The sequence below is a fragment of the Temnothorax longispinosus genome, chromosome 6 (genome assembly GCF_030848805.1).
Source record: "Temnothorax longispinosus isolate EJ_2023e chromosome 6, Tlon_JGU_v1, whole genome shotgun sequence".
NCBI classification, from domain to species: domain Eukaryota; kingdom Metazoa; phylum Arthropoda; class Insecta; order Hymenoptera; family Formicidae; genus Temnothorax; species Temnothorax longispinosus.
The window spans coordinates 17,174,109-17,192,562 of record NC_092363.1 but is presented as its reverse complement, the minus strand read 5'-3'; the positions used below and the strand labels follow the sequence as shown (position 1 = coordinate 17,192,562).

General features: G+C 40.9%; 1 protein-coding gene across 2 annotated transcripts in view; it reads left to right on the top strand.

Moving 5' to 3' along the window:
• The window catches only part of Cwo (hairy/enhancer-of-split related with YRPW motif protein 2), a 45,767-nt gene that overhangs the window by 16,754 nt on the left and 10,559 nt on the right, over window positions 1-18,454 (top strand). For both annotated transcript variants that reach the window (XM_071780190.1, XM_071780188.1), the window contains exon 2: window positions 7,600-7,729. In XM_071780190.1, coding sequence (XP_071636291.1) covers window positions 7,637-7,729 — 93 coding nt within the window. In that variant the 5' untranslated portion in view covers window positions 7,600-7,636. The remainder of the gene's footprint in view (window positions 1-7,599; window positions 7,730-18,454) is intronic.

Below are 18,454 nucleotides of genomic sequence, written 5' to 3'. Positions count from 1 at the left end.
TTGCATAATTACAAAGGACGCATGTGACGTGTCGTTTCACGTCAACGTGACAGCTCGAGATTACCCTCGTCTCGAGACGGCTGCCTCGCCGATGATGGCCATAGGCCACGATTTCGCGGATTATGCCGATTCGAGGTAGTGGCCATTCAAGGCGACGACCTTCGGCGGCCGGGCCGAAAATAACTTAGGCCGAATCGCTCTATTTTACTCGGAAGACTTGGTTGGAAGGCGAAGAGAGAGACGTCGTCGACGGGAGAAGGTTACCCGAATGCATTGGCGCATCTGTTCCGCAGCTGTCAACCGTGTCAATTGAGCATCGAGGACGGGGAGGTGTGTACGCGTCGCCGTTACCGATTGCAAAACACGATGGAGCAGAAGCTACGTCGCGATATTGTCGTTCGCCATTCGCCTCGTCGAGGACGAGGCACTCGCGCGGGTCACGGGGATCCCGCCGGAACCCCGCCGTTTCGAGGTGCGAGGTATAAATCATCATCTACATTCTTGCGTCATCGGAGATGAAGCGTTATATACCTATCAGGCAGGCCGTCAATCGCTAAATTGTATTCATGGCAGTTTAGTCTGCTCGCTGGATATATATACAAGATACGTCTAGACGGACTGAACCTTGTGAGAAAACGCGGATAAATAACGCTATATACATCATAAGTGGTTCAAAACAAAGTGATTTTCGCATTAAGCGCCTTTATCGGATAATAGAAGTTCCGTAAGTCGACTTGTCTCAGGCGAACTTCAAGAAAATCTTGAAACTAGATTTTAACCGCTAATTGTAAGATATCTAATTTTGGAAATTTTTAAAGAAAAACTACTCCAAGCAATTATACGGGTTCTTATAATTTTTGGAGCACATTTGAGGAATTTACTCTGAATGTTTAATAAGGTAGTCGCGAGTGACTTAATTAGTTATATAACTTTATTGTTTTTTCTGTTGAAAATCTTTAAGCGATTTAATCTAATAAGAAAACCAAAATTTTTTAACTCTTGAAAATTTTTGGAAGTTTTGAATTTTTTTTTCGAAATATTTGAATATTTTATATTTAAAACTTTTAAAAGTAAAATTATTCTACGTGTCTGTTAAAAGTAGATTAAAATCTTAATGTAAATCGTTATAAAAAAATATAAAATCTTATTAAAAAAATATCTTTTTAAAACGTTCAAGACTTTCAAAACTGTTTTCCTTTTAAAGAGCTTTTTTTGATATATTTGAAATGACTCGAAATATTATAAATTCGAAATATTATAATGACGAAGAGATTTTCGTCACATACTCAAAATGATTCGAAGCGTCTCGAGCCTGTCACTATACTTAATCACGAATAAAGTGTGACAAGCGACAAGTGCGTCTTTTCCGTTTGCCATCCGCTCGTTACGCGCACGTGCGCGTGCACGCGGCGGCCCGTATTTACGCATCGTCACTTTCCGTTTGCGAGAAACGTGCCGCGCCAGTTACGATCGATCGATCGACCGACCGGCCGATCAATCGGATTTGTGTTTCGTGTACACGCGATAGCAAACCTCCGATAAGGAGATGCCCGGCGTTTTGAGACTATTCTCAGTACGTAACTACCGTGATGACGTGCGTACGTGCACGTTCTCGTTATTCATGTGCCGCCGACACCACCGCGGTCGTCGTCGGCCATCTGCGCTTCTCACCGCTACACATACACTATTGTCCATCATTTCCTGAATAAAAACAGCTCCGTCAAGGATGACGGACCGCGCGAATCGGTTAACGACAGAGAAGACACGTAGGCTGACTCCAATCTTTTGCATTTCAAACTTTCGGATCCATTAATTCGATAATAATTTTTTATGATTCGTGAGTAAATAAATCAATTTTTTAACGACTACGTTACGAACTTTGGCCAGAATATTGTGAAGATTGTATGAAAAATGTTATCGATGAAAAAAAACATTTACTTTACACTTCTTGTTGCCCAAATTTTTTGCTGAAAGACTATTTTTCTTCATACGTGAATACACAGCATAAAAAAAGCAATTTCTCGTAAAATCCCACATTGTTCATTATGCAAGATAATCCTTGCAAGTCCAGCATGGATTATCTTGCATTCGTCAAATGCAACACAAGTAACGCGACATAAGCCGAATATAAATGTAGGTACAGCTAACGAGTCGCAATGATAAACTATTACATGGCAGCGCAGAAAAGAGTGCGTTATTAAGATGATAAACGCACAGCAGCAGCGATTAATCGGCAGTGGCGTGGCGAATGCCATTCCCTGCGTTTTATTGCCGTCGACGTTTGTTTATACGTAGGTATGCGGGAAGAGAGAACGAGAGCGAGTGCGAGGGCGAGAGTACGTGTGTGTGTGTGAGAGAGAGAGAGAGAAGAGATGGCGTATTATCCACTTGCGTGCCTACGCACTCGTGAGCGCACGTGTTTCGTGCACCGTAACGGCGTGAAAGTGAATGGCAACGCATCGATGCGTACAGTTGTGGCATGCAAAAAGGTCGTCGAAGGACATTCGATCTTTGTTCGGCTCCGTCTGGGATCTAGTTCACCTCTTCGAGAGACCTAGACCCAGCCGTCCCAGCGGACTTTGTACGACGCATCTCCTCCGCATCTGCGTTCCAATTTTAAATCGAATCGAAACGAGATCCCGCAGGCACGGTATATAATCTGTGACTTCTGTGAATTCAAGTCCGCGCAGGAGTCGTGTCTGACGTCAAAGGTCGATGACGTCAGGTGCCTGACGTGAGTCACCGAAACTTTGTTGCTTCAACACTCGCGGATCTCCGTATTCGTGGAAACGAATAAATGTGAATTCTCAAGAAGATCAACTCGTAAATCTCGTAAATATTTGAATTCTCCATTTTTTTTTAAATATTTTTTTCAAGGAGGAAAAACGCGGTTTTGCGCAGCTACAGATTTTCGAGCGTCAGTGGTCAGTGAATCAGGCGCTTAGCTATTTGTTGTGTCTCGCGCAAAATCTCACCGGAGATTTTTGACGCGAGCGCAGCGCGGCTCTGCTCGCGAGTCGCGAGATGAGATCGCCGCAGTCAAGTGAATCGCCTCACGCACGTGCGCTCGCGCGTCCGAACATGAAAGTGAACGCATGGTATACCTTCGAGCGGGTAACATGGTGGGCAGTAAGGTCGATGAAGGACGCCTCGCGTGGATCTCGAGCACCGCAGCTACGCTGTGCGCGGATCTTACACCATAAGAAATTATAGGCAGAAGATAAAAGTGTGAGAAATCACATGGACAATTGTAAAAATCGCATGATTTACAAGAGAAACGTATGCATTCACAAAATTATGCCATTTTTATACTTGTTGCAATTACTTCGTGCAATTTCTGCTTTAATCTTTGCTGAATATTTTTGAAACTCTAAGAGACGCGTTCGTTACATGGAATTTTTTTGAAAGATACTTAATAGCCAGTCATAAGTAAAGAGACCCTTACATCTTTACGATGGATAATTTTAATTTGGAAATAAAATCTTTAGGATCGACAAATAAACTTACTATCGAACGATTTGCTCGATTGAAATTTGCGAGACAATAAACCCATATGGGACGTTGCTGTTCGGTGTAACTTTTACTCGTGATGTCATCGCCGTCTATATTCGATGCGTATTCTTCGCACACGACATGCGAAACATTCATAACATTGTCGATCATAAGACATCTTAAAATTGATTTCGAAACCAGCCAAGTAGTCATAAATAACACGCGACAATACTGAAGATGAAAACGAAAAAAAAAAATAAAATAAAAGTGCGGTTTTACGGACCGGGCGTTAAGAGCCAACACCTTGCGGTTTATCGATTGCCTTCGCTCAAGATTGATTGAAGACCAACGACAGGCTGTGGTTTTTCGCAAAACCGCTATAAATTCTAAATTCCCAGGTGCATGATAGAATGTATGCCAGAGAACGTGAAACGTGCCAAGATTAATCATATAACTTTTTATAGTTTGTATTCAAGAATCAATTTCGCTTTAAATTCAATTTGGAAGAGGCCTCCGACGAAAGAAAGAGTGAGAGGCAAGGGAAATCCTTATACTACCCTCACGTTACGTATGAGGGATGTTATGCACGCGACCCATTGGGGGACTGCAAGGGCTCGGGGAAAAGGCAGCCCGGATCGAAGTCATCTCTACGTGCATCACATTTTGTTGCGTCATCGTCGACGTCGTTCGTCGCCGCGCACCCGCGCACGATCAGAAAATGTCCGGATATTGTCCGACGGCCGACGCGGGCGGCCTCGTATAATTGCCCCGCCGCTATTAATGGTGCAACACGGAATCGCGTTACGAAATCACGGCGTTTTATATTCTTCCACCGCGTAGGATGCACGTACGTAACGTGCACGCGCGTGCAGGCGTGTCATACCTATAAGAAAGTATTGACAATAACGACATACCGATACTTTCTTCTCGATGTTTCGATATTGTGACGTTACTGTTGGACTTTTGTTTGATATCCCGAAGTTATTGATGTCCGTTGATTGCATTATTATGAGGTATTGTATATATAATGACGCGCTGTCTCGCTTCTTGAAAGTTTGAATAATTAGCATTGTCAATATTATAGGAAACGATAATCATTTTAAATTCTTTATTGAATAATTCATTATTATTATCGAATTATCAACTTTACTTTCTTTCAAGCTTTATTTTATTTTACTTTCATACTTATTTTAAAAACTAGTACGAATTTTGTATGATAATGTGAATTACATAATTGTAAATATTAATGTATTCCAGAGCCATTACTTTTTTTATTTTATTATGTTAAAATTCTAAGAATTTTCATCAAAAGAAATTATGAGAATTAAGATACAGATGACCATCGAATCACATGGTATTTGAATTGCACGGAGTCTCGAATAGCACGGAAAAAATTGACAATTAAAGTTTTTTAAAAATAATCCCTGAAACCAATCTTAAATGGATCTGGAGTCTTGAGAATTGCACGGTTTTCAATAGCACGGAACGTGATCTCCGAAATTGTATGAATCCTAAGTCTCGAATATAACATAGTTTTCAATAACACGGAACCAATTAATCATGCTATTCGAGGGTCTGTAGTTAAACATCTTGCGTTATGCAATATATGCAACAATTTATTATACTTTTCAAGAGATCTGTAACCCTTCTCCTTTCACTTAACCCTTTGGACCAACGGTTTAACGTCTCTTTCCGAAAGACGGAGCCCAGTTTTCTCCGCACAAGGGCCTCAATCTTGCACGGAGGGGCGCAGCTTTCGGAAAAACATTCCATGGCTCTAGTGGACTCGAACCTGGTTCCTCATAAAATTGTATACACTTCTCTTGCGACGCCAGGTGTGGCATCGATACTAGGCCTCGATATCGAATGTCACGATTAATCTCGCAGCGTTTGCATAGTGCGATCCTATTCGGGGCACACGTGGTAGTTATATGTGCAATGGGCGCGCTCGCTATATAGCGAGCGTTTCACGAGGATGCGTGGTACGCTGCAGCCGCAGGTGCACACAGGTGGTGTCTAACCGATGTCGGCGACGCGTGTGAAAGAACGCGGCACGGTTCGCGACGCGCGCGGGAAAGGGGCAGGCGGCCCTAGTCACATGCCGGAAAATGTCAACCACGTGCGGATGCACGAGGCGCTTGCTCGCCTATAATCCGCCCGACGCGCGACGTACTTAAGTAAGCGCGCCGCCGCGCGCCGTCGTCGTAAGAGGAGCACGCGTGATAAAAAGAATGCCCCCGGCTGTGAACCGCGGCCGTGCGGTTCACGTGGCACCGCGGGAAACTGCATGCAAGCCCACGTTTCTTTCGCCCGTGCCTCTTTATTCCTATCTCTTTTTTTTGCTGCGCCTCCGCTCGTCGCTCGTTGCCGGACATTTCGTTGACCCAGGTCCAGACGCTCGTGCCGATCTCGCGCAGTTTTATTCGCGTTTACGAGCGCGCGATCGTTTTCCTCGAAATTTTTTAACTCCGCACCACTTTCGCAACTCTTTCCTCCTCTTTTTCTAAGAAATTTTTAGCTTTCAGCTCCGCGAGCCGTAAAAATTTCGCAAGAAGTCCGACCTTGCGTTGTTCTTCGCGATGGAGGGCTTATCCATTCTCGTGTCGGATATCGACGATATCGACAACTCCGGCCTTGAACTCTCGTACGAGCGAACGCGATAAACATAAAGCTAATCATCGTTATTGTTGTAAAATTATACGACTCTTGCGAAATGTAATTACCTCGGTAATTACTTTTGAGAATTGCGCTAGAAAATAGCAAATTGGCGATATGAAAATTTAAATCTTTTTTCTTACGAATGTTTTTTCGATTGTTTGTCTTTCAATATAAGACGCAACGTGTTTAATTAAAGAATATGATCTTTAAGAATGTAAAAATAGGTCTTATTTCTCAGAAATAGTTGTTTTTCAAGACAGATTTTATCATTTATTATTTCCGAATTGATCAATAATTTTTTACTTAACTGCATTAAACATTCATGGAGTAATATATTAATACCCACAGTTAAGTCAATGGAAATAGGTAGAGAGAAATGACGCCATCAATTCCACATTGTTTCTCAAAATAACTAATTAGTGGAACCTATCGCTGACGTAAGCGTTTATTATTGACATTGACACGTTAAAAATGTAAGTCTGTAATTCGTTACAATTGTAACGAATTGAAGAATCTCTATTCTAGTACACGTACGATAATGCGATAGAAACGGGGGTTTGACCGATTTTTTTCTCAAAAGGATGGTCACATGGCTCTGTCCTCGTGACGCATAAATTATTAAGCGTCGGATGAGACCCGATTTCTGATGGCTTATTAGCGGATTACCGCTGCCGACGGCCTTCTGACTGCCTCAGCGAAATTACGTATCTGTGTCACATGCATGCGAAGAACATGCCGCGGCGGAGAACTCTTTAATCCGTTAAAAATTCACGTCGTACAAGGGGGGAGGGGGGCTGCGAGAATGCCGAGAGGCTCCCTCGACGTACCGTCGTAACGTACGACTACTACGACGGACTAGGGAAACGGTGTCGCCTGCAAGTTTCATAAGCGACGACATTGCCGGGCTTATCAATAATGCGCCGGAGCCTCGTGCTTTACCCGTTCACTCTATTTACAGCGGAAAATCTATAACGGGGCAAGGGACGTGCACAGGGTTATTGACTGAAACATTCGTGTCGAGTGGTTGCGTAAGCATCGCGCAAAGCGGATCCATTTAGCTTCTTGATAGGATCATGACGCACGTGACGCGGTGCATTTTCCCTTTGAGATAATAAAATAATTTTTATTTTCATTAATATGATATAAAAGGATCGAACGCCATAATTAGCGTAGAATTTAACTTATGGGAAATAATAGTTATTAGATCAAACGAGAGAATTTTGAGAATAGTTTATCTCCGAGTAAAATTCAAAGAAATTTTATATATATAAATGTATAACTTGTACAATTATTTTTCATGTTTACGTATATATTATGTATAACGTAAGCATAAAAACGGATGGAAACATCGACTTGTATCATTTGATCGACAACTTACCTTACCTTACGTTTTTGGGTCAATAATATTGTAGGATGATTAATCGTATGTATTTTCTGTTCTTTTTTCAGTCTGGATGGTAGATCCTGCAAGGACGAGATATACAGAATGGGTATCGGAGCTGGATATTGCGAGGGCAACCTGAACTTCGCGACGGCCTCGGAGGATGACGAGGTTTACACCAAGAAGAAGGTCTCCAGGGTGAGTCATATGAGCTCATTTGTACCACGATCGGCTTTATAACAAGTATAATTTCGTGCCAACCGAAACGAAATATTAAGCAACGCGGTGCCGCGCTTCGCGTTTCGTTTCTTTTGTGTCTGTCACTCTCGTCAGATATCCATCGACTATTTTTACCGTGTTTCACAACATTTGCTTAAATGAAAGCGTACGAATACTTCGGTGTTGAGAAAATTATATGCAGAGATGCAACGCGTTAGTCACAGGCAAATATTACGCGCGAGTAAAGAAAGACCAATTATAATCTCGTTGTATTTGCTCGGCTAATAATAAATAATCCGCTGAGAAAAAAAAATTGTGTTTTTTAATTATATATATAAATTCGGAAGAAAAATATAGGAAATTACAATCTATATCCCGTCCATTAACATTTAAAAAACCGTGTTTTAATTTATAAAAATCTTTTCCATCTTTGCTATTTTCATTGTTTATATCTTTTTCTATAATGTTTAATTTTTGCTACAATTATGAAAATTATATAGCGATAGCGGATGCTTAGTTTTTCTGAGACGAACAAATATATTTCAGGAAGCATTCTATAAGAATTTAATTCAAATCGACGGAGAAAGGGTTGCTCTTTCGTTTCAATTCTCACTTTTTGCGTTTTCACTGCTGGGTTCGCTTTTTTCCTTATCGGTTTTCTTGGCTGGAAGACGACTCCGAAATCGAAGTATATAAGAAATCGCGAGGTATTCAGGCCATCGCGACGTGGAGAAAGGTTTTCCGTGTTGTCGAATCAGCGATGACGCAACGACGTGTGCCGCGACGGCGTGCGTTAGTCACGTCACGTCCCGAAAACGACGATTGTGACACAGCGATCGCGCGAAATCGGACATCGGAGATGTCGAGCACGCTAAATTCTTATCAGAAATTGTCGACACGTGAACGCCAATATTTTTAACCATCGGTAAAAAAACGTGTCATTAAAACTTTAATATTTTATCTATATAACTATGAGTATACAACATATACGTAAGTTCTGATAATATTCGATATGCATTGTAATTATTTCTAGGAACTAGTATTTGTATTATCAGCGTTGTATTTATAGTCCACGCTTTTTATAGTAGTAGCGATAAGCGAGGCTGAGGACTGTTAGTTGACGCGATGTTTCTGCCGCTTGTGTGTGACACACGTGTTTCCAATATATTTATATAGGCCACTTTCCGTTAAATGCCGTTTTCGTGCCAAGGTTCCGAGTAACAATGGTCGACAATTCATCATGTTGCGTTTAGTGGTAGTTACGTGCTACGTAAACTTATCGTAATTTAATTTCCGTTATTTAAAAAAAAATAATATTAGGTATGTATACAATATATTATATTTTTGTTTCGACAAATCTGACTGAGACGTCTCGTTGCGCTTTGCCGCATTGCAAGGCGATGCTAATGATCGAGCAGTGTTCTCCAAGTGACCATACGATCTTCCGTGGGTTTATCCAGCCGGGAATCTGTTCGGCAAATTTCTCCTCTTTCTCTCGTGGTGCAATCGTCGAGCTCTTACCAAACCAAGGGACTTCGTAGTCAGGAAGTAGCTCGGAACCGTGACTAGATGTCTTCTCGAGATGTTGCGATGATTATACGGGTCTCAATTAGAAAGAACGTTTGTTTGGCTCTCTCTCTCTCTCTCTCTCTCTCTCTCTCTCTCTCTCTGTCTCTGTCTCTGTCTCTCTCCCTCCTATGGTGACATATAATTCCAACAGTTAGGAGAAAGCAATGGTAATGGAGTTCGTCTGAGAAGTGATTTACGTTATTATTTTATCCAACTCGTAAATCATTCTCTCTAAAAGGCTATATTTATTTCAAGAATAATTCGAAACGATTAGTGATTTATTTTAATCGAATGCACATTATTGATTTCCAAAATCGTATTCGCGCGAATAACTGTGATATTCAAAGAGCTCTCGCGTTCGCCACGATGACCGCCGACGTAATCGCATTAGCGAAAGAAAGACGAGCAGGAAATCTTCCGAGCTTTTATCCACCCTTGCGCAACGTCGAGTGAATCCTCGAATTGCATAATTCTCTCTCTTCTTCTCATTTATCACGCATCGGGATTATAAAAGATGAATCGCGTCGCTGGTTAAGCGTGCCCAATCCGCTTTGCGTCGGCAAATTATGTAAAGCAGCGTCTGTCTAGTAATGTCGGTCTGCGTTCGTTGAATTACCCACGTCGTCCTCACGAATGGTCATCCGAGAATCAAAGATGTCCTTGCGTTGATTTGCGGCCTTAAATTTTTTCTTCCTTACGTGACGAAAGAGAGGAGAGAGAGATCGGGGCTTTCGCGTGCGCGCACGTGACGGCACGCACGAAATAAAAACGTATGGGTGCTTCTTGCGATACCAAAGCGGATTCCTTCGCCATCCTCGGCCGATTCATTCGCGGGAATACCCCGATTTGTTTCTTGGTCATGGCTGTGAATCAGGACCCCGTGCACGATTACACTTGCTCGACGGCAGCCGGAAGAAATTTCGCTGCCTCGTCAGAAACGGAGAAAATGGCTCTCAGGCCAAGCCCTCAAGCCAAATTAAAAAATACGTGCTTCCGACTTTTCTTTCAGCGCATATCGTCAGCGATTAAGTCTTAAACAATTATTAATTGTTATAATAATAGATATAAATCTGTTAAATTTTAATTATTAGGGCGCATACACATTTACGCGCATTCGATTATTTAGTTGTATTATTTTTTAAGAACTTTACGCGTTTTACATTTTAATAAAAATTATTATGAGTGCGTTCTATCGTTTGAAAATGTGCTTCTTGGCGTCAGTGTTATAGGAACCGAGGTAGCTGTGAGCTACCTCCGTGAAGCTTCCGTGAGCTGTTCTGCCTCAGGTTTCTCTATCTTTGTCGCTCTTTCCCTCGTGAGCTGCACGTGGCGAACGAGATAATTCGAGTCACGCGCTTCTCCTCGTTGCTTTCTGGAATTGTCGCGTCGAGCGCGCGTCGGTCGCTTCGCACGGTGATGAGTTTCGAAAGGCGGCTGCCTGATATCGTCCCACTGCGTCCAGAAACGCGTCATGAGCTGATATAGACTTTGCGGGATATCCGGGAAAACGTTAAGGAATATATTTAGTATACTCTAATAAAGTACCATGTTAAAATTACAAGGTTGATAACGTGAAACGATTTAAGGGATTAAGCTAGTCTAACAAGTTGAAAAAGATAGACTTTTCTCTTTAAAAATTAGAAATAAATGTGAACATTTCCATATATTATTACATTAAAAAATAAAAATTTGTATTACTATATAAAGCTTCATGTTATTAATTCACCAATTATCATTAAAAATATAAGTCTATTGAAAATTTTTTTAGTTATCAGGACATTGTGAAAAATATATTATTTTGAGAGAAAACATTAATTGTGGTTATAATTGTAATCTCTAATATAACAACAAATAATAGAAAAATGTTCATGTTTATAAACTTTTAGGAAATGCAAGAAGAAATGTGATAATTGATTTTAATCTATATGGTTATCGAGATAAATAATTAGAAAGTAGTTTCTGGAGCGCACTCTATTATGTAAAACTACATATCTCTTATTTTAACGCAACACGCAGAATATTTCAAGTTTAATAGAAAGGGGACACTTTCCCGCGCGTATAAGGCTTGGTATAAGGCCGAGACGAGTTTCCGCTTCCGTTGGTTCTGATTCGTTTGAAGCGCCCGAGGAGAGTTTATGCGCGCGTCCGCCGCCTTCGCTTATTTCCATAAAATATCCAAGTCGGCATCACGTGGCGGCGACGCTCTTGGAAACGAATGACGTGACCAGAAAAATACTCGTGGAAAAGTGATCGGGCCGTGACGACGATCGCACGCGACCCAAATAATGCTCGCAACGACGTCACGTGCAAGGAATAGCCCTGGGAGCATCTCGTTTAATGGGCACGGCATGTGCCTCGATTTCCGAGATCCTTTTTTTAGATACCGCGGAAAATTGTCAACCGGACACGACGAACATTAAGTGAAAAATATCATGCTATAATAAATCATGCAATAAAAAATTGATATGAAAAATTATACAGCAAATTTGACATGAACTGATTTTTTTTCCGATTTTATAAAGATTGCTATATGGAGATGTCTAATAAAGAAACGCAAGTGTTTCTCCCTTCGATTTTGATGAGTTTTGAACGTGTTGGAGTATATATTAATTACAAGACAACATTTACTTTTTTATAAGTGCTCTTGCGCATGTTAAGAGTTAAAACATTTCTCTGAAAAATAAATCGAATTTTATATTTCTAGTTAACATTGTAGGAACGATAAGAAAAAAAGCTCGAAATAAAAGTTTTAAGGTTTATATGTTGTTATATTCACAGATTTTTCAAAAATATCAAGTTTTTTTTAAATGTTTGCACCATGTCTGATAATCTCAAAATTTTTATACATATCTGACTTTGTTTTTAAATAAGTTTTAAGTCATGAAAATATTTCATAATTCTTAAAAACGATAGCAGATGGTAGAGTATTTTGGAAAAATCGTGGTTAATATTTTTCCCAAAAGCGAACACTTTCTATTGTATATTCTTCTTTATTTTTCTGTCTGTCTTCTTAATACATTCCTAATATTTTCCGAAATGTTCGACCTTAGAACTTGAAGATGTATACTCGTGCAAACAGGCAATAAATATGTCGTTTCTGATCGCGAATATCTTTTCTCATAGCAGTCAGTGTCGCAGCGAACGTTGAAAATGAGAAGTCGTTGATCCAAATGGCAAACGTGCCAAAATTAGAGTACGTGTGTACACGTTTATCGTAACAGTTAGGTCTTCCAAGTTAAATTCGTCGCGGGCCGCATTTAATCTCGAGCTATATCGAGAGATCCGTTGGCGCAGAATCAGCCTCGCGCGCGGACGATATATTGCAATATATTTACATCTGCGGAGTCAATTATAAAAAGCGACGATTTTTCCTCTTCATTGATTTAATTAAAAGTGATATGAGACGCTTCGCGTGAAGTTAACGATAATTTTTTTCGCTTCGCTCGATTTCTAATCTCGTGATATTACACGCGATGGCGATAAGTAATCACAGCAACCGTAATTACATAACATCCAAACGTCGCGTGAGGCAAATTAAAGTGTAGCTCGCGAGGGGACGAAAGCATATACGCATATTAATACCTAGGAGCTACAGATTCGGCGAAAGCCGAACGTATCTGACGGCGAACGGAAAAATACTTCGCGGGGCGAGATAAGAGCGAACAGATGTGACGTAGCCGATCGCCAGGAACGGCGCCGGCGCTTTTAAAGCATTAGACTCGTCAATTTTGCGATCAGCTTTGTGTGTGTTTCGCAATGTGTTTCCGAAACTTTCCGCGCGCGATATTCCGGCCGCGCCGGAAGCGCGACGGCCTCCGATTTCGGCCTGATTGCCCGTAAATAAGGCCTCGAATACAGGCCGAGTTTCACGTGCCATCGCCATCGGGCACCGCGCGTGCGGAATTACCGCGTGACTCAACGCGTGTCGCGATACGCATTTATCACGTTCCGTTTTTTTTCCCGGTCTTCGTATCTCTCTTTCTCTCTGTCTCTTTTCCTCCCTTATTTCTCCATGCTCGTGCACGTGTTACGTGCTGTTTGACTTTCGCCTACGGGGACTCACGTCTGACCAATCAGCTGTTTTTACTCAACAGTATTAATGCAACTATCACCGTTTATGTCGGTCGCTGAAAGCCAGATGTAACATTAGGTGAAATTTTAGATTTTTCTGATACGACACGGGAAATTATCGTTGTGCGAATATAAAAAATACATCTTGACGTATAGGATCTTAACGTAAAAGTAATTAGAATTATGGAAATAAACATGTAAAAGATTCTTCGACTTGAGAACCGATTTTACATCAGTGTTATAATGAAATTGATGCATGTAAATCATGTCTCGGATTGATCAGATGCCTCTTATTTCTATTTACCTTCTATCTATCTACCTTCCCAGTGACTCCATCTGGCTATAGATCCACTGAACTCTGCGCGTTAATTAGATGCGTTAATTTTACAGACAGATTTTACTTATTTATGTAGAAGAATTGAACGTGATGAAAGATATATTTCTGCAGTAAACAAACATGTTAACGAACAATTCATTAATTTGATGAACAATGCCCTGGTTCGGACGAATGTTTATCGTGATTAAACGCGGCTTTTAGAGAATTACAAGCTCCGCGCTCCGTATTATATAAAACAACATTAAATAGGAAATAAGTGACTTGTCTATAAACAAACTGTGGCGATCGTGACGCAGAGAGAAGTGCGCTGCTCTAAAGAGCCGAAGATCCGAGTTTAAATCCGACCAAAAATCGTTGGTTTTTATTCGATCGCCACCTCTTGGAAGGTATAATGGCATCCCACCGAGTATCTTGCTAGAGAGGACCTTTCTATGTTCGAAATCGGTGTTAAATTGTAAATCCCATATAGCTGACGCACACAGATATTTCTCAAATAGTTAAATTGATAATTAATTTAATAATACTAACATAAATGTTTAAAATGTAGGAGGTACACGATGAAAAATATGGAAGATGTGGTAGGATACAAAATATAGGTAAGGTATGTTGCGAAAAATAACACCTCAGCCAGAGGGTTGGAACCTGTGGACTTCCCTACTATCCGGGACGGGCTATCAATTCGACCAGTGCAGTGAGGCAACTGACTTTCGCAGCGTACTTTATATGTATTTATCGCACTTCCTATATTTTCTATCGTATATATGTTTTGAAGATTTTTTGTTAGTATTATTATCAATTAATTATCAATTGCAGCGGCGCTTCCTTTTCTAATTGTGTCCTAAATGTTAGAAAAGGAAAAGTGTCACTGCAAGCTTATACATCTTCTGTCCGAACAGAAGATATGCTTGCCGGAAGCTCTTCAATGGGAATGCTCAGTCTGTTATATATAGGTACGTCTATGAAAATACCGTAGGTTTTTCTCAACGAGTCGTTGGTCTAATCGGAGTTTGTTCGAAGTCGCAATCTATGTGAAATTAGTCCCGCATCTCTTGAATTGCCCGAAAATCTTTTGCCAGCCTCTTTAAATTTACCCTTATGAATATTTATTCGATTATCCAATTTTTTTCTTACGTACGCATGGGGGTGGCTTTAATGATCCGGTGATCAAACATCGCAGAGTAGATAATCTGCGACTCTCGAGGGTCACGACAATCTTACGTCACGTGCCACGTGATGTGAGGCTCGTTAGAGCCCCGGGTGACGACGGAGCGGCGATATCGTCGGGCTTTTGACGTATAGAGGCCCAACCGCGATTATTCCGAGATTTCCGCGAATCGGATAACCCGGCCGTCGTTGAATATCGCGCAGTGGACTTCGCGCGATGGCTATTAACGGCGTCGATAACGGAGCTCTCTCGATAGCCGATCGGGGGTTACAATCGTACTATGAACCGACGTGATGATAGCGTTAAATATATATGCGTAAACAAGTGGTGTAGAGCATACGTTACACGCGGTACGTGGGGTTCCTCAGGCAAGAGTTTGGACACCGATTAGACAATTTTTGATTGATCTGCGTTATATGTTTCAGGCTGACGAAGAAATTTGTATTTTATTATTATTTTTTTACAGATTTATTAATTAATAATAATATTTATATAAATAGGGTATTGAATTAAATTTATTTTTCTATTAATAAACTGCATATCAAATTAATTTAAAAGTTTTTGCACCAAGATCAAGTGTCTTATATTTTAGTCATTCTGTACATCAAATTCAACTTTTGCATTGAAATAGATTCAGCTGCCCTTGCATAATTAGTCGCACTTGAACAACTTGGCTCTTTAATTAATCGCGGTCTGATTATCATTAATTGAATTAATTAATTGTGATTAGCGTGTTACTGCCAGCTCGGACTTTTGCCAGCGGAAATGTTTTCTTGCAACGGTGGAATGCAGCGGGAAGCCTACTCGTCTCTTACGTTGTTTAAAACTTCATGAAAACATCACGTGAAACGATCCCAATAATAGCCGACTCGCGTATCCAAATAACACTTGTCAAATGTCACATAAAGCGATTTGCACACTGAGAGAACGCCCCGCGGCGGCCGCGTTTAAATGACACAGACAGCCATTTTCATTGCAAATTAAAATACGACCGGCACGTGGCTTATCGGTTTCCCTATCATACGGTTTTTATGCAAATTTACGAGAAAGATGTGCGGGAAATGTGCGGAGGTACGCTTCTTTCGTTTGCTTTTACACTTTTGGAGAAAGTGTATCGAACGAGATCTCCTCCCTCTCTCTCCCCGATAAGTAACAAAAATGTACGATTATTATTTTCGTTGAAATTATATTATTGAATATTATTATAGATATGTATATGTATACACGGAGTGTCACGCGATTTGATCATCTCGAGTATTGAAGGGTTATAGGATTTTAGGAACCAAAAAATTGAATTTTTTTCATTTTCTACTAGTTTGAAGCCATAAAAATGGAGCCAGTATAAGTTAATAGTTGTAAGTAATAATAAATTACAAAATTTTAAATCCCAAGACTTTAAATCCTATAAAAAAAAACGTGCGTTTTACAAAATATAATTTTTTAAATCGGTGGCCTCGATGACTCAAGCACGGTTTATCAGTTTATCTGATCAATTTTATATGATGTTGAAAAGTATTCTTTTTCAGTACGCCTATATTCCTACGACCGCTTAAGTTGCTCGAGAGGGTCGGGCCTCCCTCGGGGGAGCCTGCCGGGATTGAACACTCGCCGTGGAAACCTTCAACAAAAATTCTTTCTCTCCCTCGTCTACATTTATACTCGCACGGGAGCGTGATATTCGGCTGGGACACGCGACGACAAAAATAGCGTGTTTCCGAATGCGTCACCGTTTGGTGAAAACAGGACGTGTTTACCCGCGCCGACGCGTGTGCTTCATCCGCGATTAGCGTGGTCGTACGCGTTCCTTTCTCGCTAATGTCTCCTACGCGATCTCGTGAGCGGTGTTACTCAGCCGGGGAGCGCGACGTCAGCCGAACGTGCCGAGGCTTAAAATCCGATGAGCCATCGTTCTTTTCGCCCGAGAGGGATTTCTCGATAAACAAGTGTTATCAACGAGACGTTCGTTATCGCTGCTTAATCGATCGGTCGAAATTGAGAGGAGACGTTAGCGGAAAATGTCTGATGAAAAATTCCAATGTTTAAATCGCAATTATAGAAGGAATTATGTGCGGCTATCGTTAGTAACACCAGTGATCGATTTTAAGCGACAAGAATATCACACGTGTCGCTCAAATTAAATTAAAACGCTAATTGAATCGCGTTTCATGCTTCAGTTATAACGCTTGTTACTTTTATTAATATCTTATTTGAAAGTCACCGAAGGCGAAAACGTTGGGTCGGCTCGAAAAATACGGAGAGATACCGACGCTTGTTTATGTCTTTCGAGATACACAACGTATATGCATTTTAAATGAATTTTAATAAAAAAGGTTGTCACATTACGCGAGTGTGAATGTTGCGCGAGCGAAGTACGATACATCTTGCAGCGCCGTTCAAGGTTCCGAGAGGTTCTCGATCGCCGCGAGGTTTCGACATTGCTCTCTGCTCGCCGAATGAATCTTAATTTATGGAGATACCATTTTTAACGCCGGTCGACGTTTGCGGCCTCAAGGCTGCATGGCACTCGCAACAGACGGGCAAAAATACCCGACGGTCGAAGGAAACGGGAAACGCCATCCGCTTATCTGGGGCGCGACACAAATTATATCCACGACGAGATCGTAAATCCGCGCACGTTCCTCGTAATAATTTCGATGAGAAAGAAATGCGCGGAGTTTTTGCGAGGGGGTAAGTAGCGGATGGAAGTAACAGGCGAGTGCCGCGGTAACCGCGTATCGGCGTCACCGGGCGCGAAGTTACGAAGGTTTTTTTTTGCCAACTTCGCGTGTCGTCGATCTGCACTTGCTTCGGCACGATGCGTCGAGGAATTCATTTTTTGCGTCTAAATATAGACGCCGCGCCAGCGCCATGTGTCGATTTGCATAAGAGGGTTGGATTTTCTTCGGATGATATTTACATCGTTCACTTGTGTGCGTCATGCTGATAGTATTTTATTTAATAACGTAATAAGCTGCTCGTTGAATTTTCAGCAATCTATTTCGAAAAAAAAAAGAGAGAAATTGCTCTCTAAACACGTCTAACCCTGTGTTCCTTTATTCACTGCCAGTGCTGAAAATCTATAGTTTACGTCACATACACTATAGATTTTCAGCACTGGCAGTGAATAAAGGAACACAGCCTAAGAGTACGTTTTCTGTACATTTGATGTGCGTGTTATAATTCAATCTCCCGAAAACTTGGCAGCTCTTTTAGGACCAAGTCAGATTTTATACGACACAATTCTATGCGTGACACTCATTTGGAGGTGCTAGAGTGTTGAGGTATTACAGCAGCATTTATCCCGTCGTTATATTAAAGTTGAAATATGTAGCACACACAATTTTTTAGGTATATAAAATCTTTTTGAGAACTTAAATCGTAATAATTGAAATTCTTAGAATATTTTTGTTTTTCATCATTATTACACGGCACGTAAAATCATAAATTAAATTCTGTCTTAAGACCCATTTCAGAAGATTTATAATTTTGTTTTTACTTGTAATTATTTACGTAATATATTTTGATGTGTAATATATACTTTATATATGCGTGTATTCTGATT